Source organism: Buceros rhinoceros, unplaced genomic scaffold (assembly GCF_000710305.1).
Source record: "Buceros rhinoceros silvestris isolate BGI_N320 unplaced genomic scaffold, ASM71030v1 scaffold45936, whole genome shotgun sequence".
NCBI classification, from domain to species: Eukaryota; Metazoa; Chordata; class Aves; order Bucerotiformes; family Bucerotidae; genus Buceros; species Buceros rhinoceros.
The window spans coordinates 595-11192 of record NW_010420179.1 but is presented as its reverse complement, the minus strand read 5'-3'; the positions used below and the strand labels follow the sequence as shown (position 1 = coordinate 11192).

The 10598-nt window shown below is 38.9% G+C and overlaps 1 protein-coding gene across 1 annotated transcript in view; it reads left to right on the top strand.

The window, feature by feature from the left end:
- The window catches only part of LOC104496111 (fragile X mental retardation syndrome-related protein 1), a gene marked incomplete at its 3' end in the record, with an annotated part of 18559 nt that extends 8276 nt beyond the window's left edge, over nt 1–10283 (top strand). Inside the window, exons 5-11 of the mRNA XM_010139189.1 lie at nt 302–395; nt 1281–1397; nt 1497–1667; nt 6705–6783; nt 8422–8531; nt 9268–9354; nt 10076–10283. Coding sequence (XP_010137491.1) covers nt 302–395; nt 1281–1397; nt 1497–1667; nt 6705–6783; nt 8422–8531; nt 9268–9354; nt 10076–10283 — 866 coding nt within the window. The remainder of the gene's footprint in view (nt 1–301; nt 396–1280; nt 1398–1496; nt 1668–6704; nt 6784–8421; nt 8532–9267; nt 9355–10075) is intronic.
- Between the last annotated feature and the right edge of the window lie 315 nt (nt 10284–10598).

Sequence of the window (10598 nt, the reverse complement as noted above, 5' to 3'; positions counted from 1 at the left end):
CTGAACTCTTGGGGTGGGGACAAAAATCAAGTTTCTAAATGGGAGCTTCAGGTCTTGTTTTAAGCTTGTACAGGTGATGCACTTGCAGAGGGCCTCCAGTACTGACACTTGCCAAGGAACCATGAAGGGATAGGGTTTATGGAGAAATATATTCTGGAACTATGGTAAGGAGAATGGGAATTTTCCAGTTTCTGAGCGGTCTTTGCCATATACTACTCTGAAACATTCTTGGTTCTAATCATGCTATTACATGTTCTGTTTAGATGCAGCTTGTTGAAATAACATCGTTTTCTCTCCTTAGGTGTGCTAACGAAAATGCACATAAAGATTTCAAGAAGGCTGTGGGAGCATGTCGAATTTTTTATCATGCTGAAACTGGTCAACTAGTAATACTGGTAAATTACTATTTCTGTGTAAATGTTGCAAGTTTTCTCTGTGTTATTTATGGGAAGTGTATAGCAAGCTGTGTATTTGTACAGAAAATGGTTTAACATGTCAAGCTATGTAAGTTGTGAGAGATTTAATTAAAAGTAGATGAGTTTAAATTTAATCTTTAGGGGTAGGCCTTTTGGAAGAGGGGTTACAAGTACAACACTGCATACAGCCTAATTTTAAGAGCAGCTTTCAGTCTCATTGTTTTCATGATTGTTGTCATCCCAGCTGACTGCTGTTGCACTGACTTGTGCAGATGGCTCAAAGGTGCCTCTAGGTTACTCTGCTCTGGAGCAGTAGATTTCCCTCTGTGCTGTTACTACGCTGTTACTTTGACCTGCAGCTGGATTCTCCTAAAAGGAACTGCACCAGTTCAGCATAGCCAATAAAGAAGTGTTCACTTAAGCTCTTCTGTGACAGTTTCCTGTTTTTACATAGACTTTTACCAGCATTAGTTCCTCTTCATAGTTCTGTTTACTTATTATTATGCACTTGAATCTCACTCTCCAGGACTGTGTTTTCCTTGCTTAGCTCTGCCATTCAGCCAGTGAGTGACAAGTATGCATATGGTAGAATGATACTTAACTTGTTTGTCTGGGGAACATCAAGGGAAAAGAGCTACTGTTCAGCAGCAAAATCCTTACTGTAAAATACACTGAGTGAGAACAGAAAATTGTTTTGCAGAGGTGGTGCTGAATTTGCTATGCTTTGTTTTGAAGAAGAATCATGTCCATACAAGTTCTGGAAATTTAGATTGTGTTTATGATGTAGTTTAAATAGGTTCCTGATTTATTCTTTGAATGTGTATTTGCTTAAAAAAGAAACTTCATGCTCCTTCTCTTTTGTAGTCTGCCAGTGAAGCAACAGTGAAGAGGGTGAATATACTGAGTGACATGCATCTGCGCAGCATTCGTACCAAACTCATGCTTATGTCAAGAAATGAAGAAGCTACCAAGCACTTAGAAGTAAGCCATAGTTTGTCATTGTTGTTGCGTGAAACTGAGCATGTAACCGTACACTGCATTGAGTGCATGTGAACGAGTCTTATTTTGTTTTCCCTTCAGTGCACAAAACAGCTTGCTGCTGCGTTTCATGAGGAATTTGTAGTCAGAGAAGATTTAATGGGACTTGCTATAGGAACACATGGCAGTAACATACAACAAGCCAGAAAGGTTCCAGGAGTTACTGCCATTGAACTGGAGGAGGATACTGGTACTTTCAGAATCTATGGCGAGGTAAGGGGGAAACTGTATGAGTCTGAACGTTTCACTCTTTATCTGCTTTTAGAGTGGTGATTGCTGCATCCAGAATTAATTGCGGGAAGTAGCTGAGTAGTCATCTGAGTGTCTGTGTGCACATTCACACTATGGCAGCTCATACTGTGTGTGTTTGAAATATGAGACTTCATTGCAGGGGTGACCTCCATAAGATGTGTTCTGTCCTGATCACAAATTCTGTGACAAGTACACTGTACATATCTGTCAATCTGAGGGAAGAGCCATTTGCTGCTATTTTACTTAATCACAGATCTTTAGTTTTTTTCCTTCAGACTGTTGGTTATCCTTCTCCTTTTCTAGTTCACGTGTGTTTTGCTGTGTGCTGTCTGCTCCTCTGAACTAGATGTTTAACACAAATGTGTTAAAGCTTCTATCTGCTGCTTGTAACTGTCTTATTTTGTTAATATAATGCTGGCTTTAGCAAAAATAGTACTGGTTTTCTCCAAGTTATTTCCATTTGTGTGACTTTTCACCTGATGTGTTTTAAATCTCAAAAGTGCCTTGAAATGTAACTGGTCTTTGGAGCAAAACAGATCCATGTGAGGAGGCGGAAGAGTAGTGACAAAGATGTCACTGTCACCAGGGCCCTGTTGAACATTTCTTGAAGATTTTATCCACTGTTACCAACTCTACGGGTGCCACTAACACCTGAGTCTCTGGTGTTAACACTTTGAGAGATCCTTGGTTGTCTACAATTTCAGGAATCGGTGGTCCATGCATGTCAGGAGTGGAAGGTGGTTGAGATCCAGGGTCAGATGAAGTTGATACTGCTAAGAGGAGGACAAACTTCTGTACTCTTCAGTATCTCTGAAGTTCTTTGTCATCTTTTTTTTTTTTTTTTTTTTTTTTTTTTTTTTTTTTTTTTTTTTTTTTTGGAAACCTTAAACACTTCCAGGGTGTGTCAGGGCAGCAACAGATCCTTCTTTGATCTAGTACTACCAGTAAATCATATCTCACAGTTCACAAAGAAGAATCAGACAAGTTTAAATGCAGTAGAATGTCTAGTGTGTTCCAGTTTCGATCTCTTTAATGTGATTGATGTGATGCTGAAACTAGTGCAAAGGTTATGACTGTCACCAGCCTCTCACAGTGGTGCACAGCAATGATTATAAATACCAGATGCCCCCTAAATAAAAATGCCTTTAGACTTGTCCTTCCTAGAAGTGATAGCTGCTTCTAAGTAAGCCAGGCAACCTGAATATTCCACGTGACGAGGGCTTCAGCATCCGGATATACTTGTCTACTCTTTCTGCCTCTCTTCAGCTGAAGTTGGCAAGCAGCCAGGCCCTAATGGCTGAATGCACGGGCAGACGATTTTCAGCTGTGAGAGGTGTGGGAGTAGTGATCCAGTGTCCTTGGTGCTGTAGTAAGAGTCTGGTTGTCTCCCATAGCTAACATTTTGAATACAAATAAAAGTTCAGTGTTGTTCAGGACCAGAATCTTTAAGGGAAGGAGCAGGGAGATAAATTATAAAGAATATTGGGAAGCTGTAAGATTAGAAGGAAGCTAAATCTCTATGGGATGCTGTGCTTGCTTCTTCCTTGTCTGGGCAAGACTGCTTTGATTCCAAGACCCTTCATCTTCTGTTTGTGGTACCTGTTATGGAAACCTCAGTACTGTGACCTTCAGAGTTTGGACAGTGACTGGCTGTCATCCCTACTTCTGAAATCTTGTGCTCCCCCAGGTGAGAGACCTGTACCAGAAAGAGAAAAGCTTCTCTTACCCTTCATGACTGACAAAATTGAATTTCATTAAGTTCTTGTGCAGCTTTTAACACTTTAGCTTCTTCCCTCTTACTCCATTTTTAAAAGATACTCAATCGTATGATAACCATTCTTTAGATAGAAGGATAGCAAGATCCTATCTGTCCCAGCTTTTTCAGGAGACTCTTACTTCTTATTTTCCCTTTGGAGAAAGCAAGAAAACTTGTTTTCCTTTGGAAGCTTTCATTAGCTCAGTTCGGTTTGAGCGAGGTCACTTAATCCGTGGTTTATTTTCTTGAAAAAAGACTTGTATCACAATGAAAAATGCGTTGTTCTGTGCCATGACTTGGGAGAGCTTTGTCTTTATCTGTTATGGGGATAGGGCTTTTCAAATGATTCTCACAGGTAATTCTGTTCTTTCCACTTGGGTAGGTCTAAAAGAGATACCAGAAACTGGAGTGAACTCCAGAGATGGATGCACCATCTGTAATAGGAGAGCACTCACCAGCATGTAGCCCCTACATAGGTATTAGTTGTGTGTGTGTGAAAATGCGTTACAACACATTTTCCCTCAAATCTGCAACCATACAGTTCTTGTTTCACACTCAGAAAGAACTCTCCTGCTGCAAAATTGGTGGGTATAATGCTGAGTGTAGAGAAATACCCTGCATTTAATCTTTCTATTGGACTCCTCAAGTAACATGGATGTAGCTTGATCGTATGGGCTGCTCTGTGAAGTAACTAGAGCATGAACAGATGTGTGGACTATAATTCAAAGTTAGAAAGGTAGTTACTAGCAACTGTAATTCTTTGAGGTCTTTAACCCATGTGCACACCAATTTTTAGAGAGAGGGAAATTACTTTCCTCTTCTGAGTTACTGACTGCAAGGAGCTGAGAATGCATTGTCCAAATGAACTTTATGTGCTGTCTCATGTTGGGATGTACAGGTTGTACTTGGGTAGAAATTCTGAGTGCTTGGGGCAAAGTGTAGATATGCATATGGGTGCACTGGGGAGCTGCAGTTGCTGGCAGCAGTTTGTTTTCTCATCCTGACCCCGCTGTGAAAGCGGTCACTGTTCCTTCATCTTATTTGGGATTGATAACTGATAAATATACTTCAGAGACAGAACACTGCGAACTCTTTAGTTAATTGTGTCCTGTTAGTACAGTTCATTGAAGGTGAAAAAATTGCTGATGTGTTGAAGTTTGTGCTCTGAGTAGGCAGTATAGCCTCTGCTCCTTGTCACAACTTCCTGTTCATCTGCTTTCCATGTTTCATGGCTTGTTTCGTTATTGTGAAATCCAATTTGACCATGTTTCTTTTGCTATTGTTTTGACCTCTGCTAGAACTAGAGATCTGTACAATTTTTTTGTCCTTCTAGAACTCCCATAATTTGACTGGAAGAGATGCAGGAGCTTGTGGTACTCATTTCTTGTTCACGACAGATGAAAGGGCTGAGGCATTAGTGTAAAATGGAAACTGTGCTCAAAGGCTGTCATTACTGACTAGATGCTGATATTCATTCCTCAATTCTACGCTTATGCTTTTGATAAGTTGAAGCTTTGTTTCTTGTTTTAACATCTGTATAGTCTCAATTAACTGTCAATTTCTGTCATTTAATAGTAAAGCTATAAGAGAGAGTTGACAGGGGCTCTCTCCACTAACCAGTGATGTTTTCATATCTTGGAAAACGTAGATGAAGTGTGGCCAGAAGCTAGCAGTCTGGAAGGAGAGTGCCTTGCAATGCAGAAGTGATGTGATTAGGAGAGATTCCTTAGTGCAGGACATCATTTCAGAGATCACTGTACAGTTCCAGGAGTTTGTCTGGAGGTGCTCGTTCCTCAGCCTTAGTTTCCTGTCAACCGTAAGACAGGAGAGAAACAAAAGCAGAAGAATTTTTGTAGAGAAAGCAGAAAACTTCCTACCTCTAGCCAGTTCTGAACGGGCATGAAGTGCTGTGTCTGGGTGTGCCTGTGCCTTCCTGCAGTGCTGCTGCTCCCAGTTTGCCCAACCCCTGCCAAATTCTCCTGCAGGGCACTGTGCTCTGAACGCAGGCTCCCAGCCCTTCTGCAGTGAGTCCCTTTTTTGAAGAATGAAGTGGGTAGTGGTGGCCAAGCCTTGTGAGTGTGCGTGCCCTCGAGGACTAGCTGCTCCTGTCACTTCAGCAGCGTTTACTCACTGAGGATTAACGTGTTTGCAAACAGTGCTTGGTATTAAGATGTGCATGAAAAATGGATCTGTCTGTCACAAGAAGGGTTCTGTGACTGATGACGTTTTCTTTACGTTCTCTTGAATACTGAACAAAAGAACAGAAACTTCATAGAGGAGAGAACTTCTAAAGGCTATTTTATTTAGGCTGTTTTGAAAAATCAGTACAACTTTTTTATGGAAAGGCTGTAAAGCCCAGTCACTGCTTACAGTGAGCCCGTAAAGTTTTGTGGAGAGATTTTCCTTCAGCCTTGGAAATGTTTTACTTTTATCAGCTGATACAATTTTTAGATACTGTTGAGAAACAAATGAGTCTAAAATTCATTTCCTGCTTCGCCATTTTTCTACATATGCTCCTCTGGGTAATGTAATAGTGCATTGCACATTAAAAAAATAAATTTATATTGCTGACAGTATTGATGGTGGCACAGTTTCTGTGAAGAAAAACTAGACACTTCCAAAACAGTTTAAAGGAAGATAGGGAGATTAAAGCACTGTTTTTTGACTTGCTCATCTCGTCACAGCCACATAACTACTCAGTCACTGCAGTCAGCTGAAATGACGTACATTTCTTTTAACATAATATTCCTGTCAGCTGAAGTTCTGTGAATGCTGGTTGGAACTCTTACAAATTTGTTTCTTTTTGGTACAGAATCTCTGTAATGATTGTTACATTGGGTTTTACTAGATGGACTCTAGATTTGAGTATTGTGTCTTGATTTTGGAGAAGAAGAATATAATTATCTGTTTTTTCCCCAATTAGTGTCTCCTGGAAACTGCTTCAAGATGTATCCGTAAAATAATTTACATCTGGGGTTTACTAGTGATAAGCTGCAGATAATATTTTTAAATGCCATGAGATGTTTTATTCAATACTGATGCATTTCGTCTCTGGGTTTCTGAACTCTTTGTCTCTGGGCATAATTCTTCAACATTTAGTTCAAAACTAGATTAATCTTGTCTCTATTCCTTTCTTTGAAAGCATGTTAGATGTTTGGAGGACTTGCAGCTGTTGCTACAAGATTTTATTTTTAATATATTATACTCACAAATAAACCTCATTTTTTTTAATTGATTTCCAGACTGCTGATGCTGTAAAAAAGGCTAGAAGTTACTTGGAATTTGTGGAGGATTTTATTCAAGTTCCCAGAAATCTCGTTGGTATGTAATACTACTAAAACTTGTAAACTTGGGGAGAGGATAAAAGCATAGCAGCAGTGAGGTTTAGATGACAGTATGATATTTGATTTCTCCATTTAAATAGACAGTGATTAATCCTGTTAAACTGCATGTATCAGGGAATTACTAAGAATTGACATCTGTTATTGTTGGATAATACTTTGTCAGGATTTTTAACACGGATTTGATTACAGACTTGTACTGTCTAATATAATGGTAATATTTGAAGTTCAGATTCTAGTAACAAAATGATTTGCTAAATTGACTACTTAGTGCTGAATCTAAATTCCAAAATTTAGTACAGAAATACTACAATTGAATTGGAAGAGTGACACAAGACAATTAGCTTGTTATTGCTTCTTCCTGGGTTCAGACTTGTCAGAGGTTGTGGTTGGATGGTGTTGAGCTGCTGCATAAATGAGTCTTATCCTCAGTCTGGAAACAGACGTTTTTCAGGTGTAGCTTCCCGAAACTCAGAGATGCATGCTTTGGTAGCTTCTGTATCATGAGCTCCCTGTATCTCCTCCTGTATCCATAAGCTCAGCTGCTGGGCTGGAGGACTTTTCGCCAAATACCGGCTAACAATTATCCACAGAAAAATGTTTTAACATTATGATGAGTGTGCTTTGTTTTAGTAGTAGTGACAGGATCACTGTGCGAAATGAAATTGTAGGCATACAGAGTGATAAGCTGTAACGTGGTTTGGGGTTTTTTTAAGACAAAACGGTATAAAATACACCTGCTGAGCTATTTGAGCTGCTGAGAAAAGGAAACAATTCTTAATGCTTTTTGCACTTTGTCACGTTGATATCTGTTAAGAATGTTCCTTATAGAGTATGCTGTCCACACCTTGGGCTATTTCACCCTTTTTTCAGAGGTTCTACTGTCCTTTACTCCTAATTTAAGCATTAATGTGTTTAAGTGCCAGATTTAAGGGCCATGCCATGTGTAGCTGGGACGAAGAAATGTTTCTGCATAACATTAGTTCAAATTGCTAAAATCTCTAGGAAGAGAGCAGAGTCACTTTCTTGAGATTTAAACATGCAAGTTTTCTGAAGAACCTCTTGGTTTAGATCATACACATACTCTCAAATATTTTAAAGGTAATGTGGGAAGCGTGGGTAGTACTCATGTCTATTGTAAAGGCAAAATTAATTTTCAGAAAGCAATTAAGGAGTGTTTTGCTGCTTTTTATTTTAAGAGGCTCCCAACAAATACATAATATATACCTGTGAAAATGTCAGGAAAGATTGAACCAAGGTATCCGTGGAGTTGGGGGTCCAAATAATTTTGATACATAAATCTAAAATAAGCAGTTGTAAAACTTCTGTGCCACTTTACTCTTGGTTCTATTTGAAACTTGCGTGTAATTGTGATCATCAATACGGGTCATTCTGTGCGCATATATGTAGTTTAATTTTGGAAGTTTTCACCTTTTCTGGCGCTTTCATTAGGTTTTTTGGTACTTCTGTGAAGTAGAAGAAAACTTTGGAAAACAGTGAACAGTAAAGGAGAATCAGATGGTTGTTACAATTATGTTATACATAAATTAAAATATGAAAAAACCTGTTAAAATATTTTGTACGTGGATGCAAAATTAACCATTCTTTTCCTCTGAAGGAAAAGTTATTGGGAAAAATGGAAAAGTGATTCAGGAGATTGTAGACAAGTCTGGAGTCGTCAGGGTGAGAATTGAAGGAGACAATGAAAACAAACTGCCTCGTGAAGATGTAAGTACTTTATTCTTTCTTTCTTTGATTAGGGTTTTATTTTCAAAACCAGTCATGTTGAATCTTTAACAAAGAATACGTGGGAAAATCACAGAAACGTGGTGTCTCTGATTTGGGTAGTTTTCTAGGACAGATAGATGCTTGTGGACTATTTAATGAAGTGTTTCAATTTTTCTGTGGTTAGAGAGAGCAATTTTTAAGTTTTTTTTTCAGACTGGCATCTTGCATTAAATTTGGTAAGAAACAATTAAAGGTTTCGTGCTGCTGAAACAAGACCTTTTTAAAAATCTTTCTCCTGTATGTACTTTAGCTGCATTACTAATTTGAGATTGACCGTGTATGTAGTGTTCACTTATTTAAAATATCAGAACATAAGAAAATCTTCTTTAGGTGCTTCATCTTGTCAGGTTGGTTTAATTAAGCACTGGACACTCCTTGGTAAACTCAGAATGTTTCTACATAGCGACGGTGTTGCATGGGGTCTTGTGTGTTGGTTTACCTCAAGTGCCTGAATGGGTTGTTGGGAAAGCCAGACAGTCTAAAGTCCTGAACCTGTAAGCCCCAACCCTCACCCCAGTCTGAGCTATTTCTAGTGCATCTTTGCAGCTCAAGTTACTATCTTTGCTTGTTCAGCTCACTTTTATGATTTAAACAGATTTTTCTAATAATATAAACAGCAAGCATTGTTTTGCTGATGTTTTTCCTGAAAATAAGATGTGATGTTTTTTTCCTGTAGGGAATGGTACCATTTGTATTTGTTGGTACTAAAGAAAGCATTGGAAATGTCCAAGTTCTCTTAGAATACCACATTGCGTACCTAAAGGTAAGTGTATTTCAGAAGAAAAAAGTCTGTAGGGGAAGCATTGAAGTCAGAGTGTTTGAGCAACAACTTTGAGGTTTGCAGTTGATAAACTGTTCCTCTGTACATCTAGATTTACAACTTGGTGCCTTGAACCCACCCCTTGCCCGTAGGATTTATGTAGGGCTTTAAATCCATTGTTACTAGTACCGTTGGTGTTGAAAGGATTGGACTGTTAAGAAAACTGTTCTAAATGGCATTTGGATAGTAATACACTATTTTGTCGGTGTTAGTGTTCTACTATTAATGCCCTGTTGGGGTAGGGTGGAATTTCTAATAGTAGCACACTAATACTGTGTATTATTAGAACAATTATCCATGTAGATTAGTTTGCCTTGTACAGAGTTGTGGTATTAACAGAAATAATGAATTAATTCGAATCATGTTACTTTGTCAGTTTGCTTTTTAAAAACTTGACTAGAAAACCTGCCATGAAGTGTCGTTAAGACAAGTAATAATAGTCTTCAAAAGTCTTTCTGCATAGTGATTTAAGAGAAAGGTTTTAGGTTCCTTCAAAAACTCGGGGGTAGCAGAACTCACACTTGAATTCTGTTACCTGCAGTCACCATCAAGGTGGTGTTAACTCTCCTACAGGAATGCTAGATTTGAAAATGATTGGAAGAAGATGGTATTTGTGAGGGGAAAGAATATGTCTTTATCAGCAATTTTTTGTTTCCTTATGTAGGAGGTAGAACAACTAAGACTGGAAAGGCTCCAGATCGATGAACAACTGCGCCAGATTGGTATGGGTTTCAGACCTTCTTCCGCTAGAGTTCCTGAAAAAGAAAAGGGTTACACGACTGATGAGAGCACCCTCTCCTCAGTGCAAGGCTCCAGATCCTACAGCGGAAGAGGGAGAGGCCGCAGAGGCCCCAATTACACATCTGGTTATGGTGAGTTTTCTTGAGCGAGTCCTCAGGATACTTTGGAGTCTGTAACTGTCTCTAGGTGTCTTTGTGTTCAGCGTAGTTGAGTGAAGGTAGGGGTGAAAACTTCAAACTGCCATTTTACTTTTCACATAGCTCAAAACACTGAATTAGATTTACATCCTTGCTGAAGCTGAGTTTTAAAATGAAAAAATTAGCAAACTGAACTCCGGTGAGATCTTGTCCTTCAACAGTAGTAGTTACATCATACAAAGCTGGGCAAGAGAAAGAACTACAGATACTCTTCGGTTAAAAAAATCTCTAATTGGCATTATCCGTTTT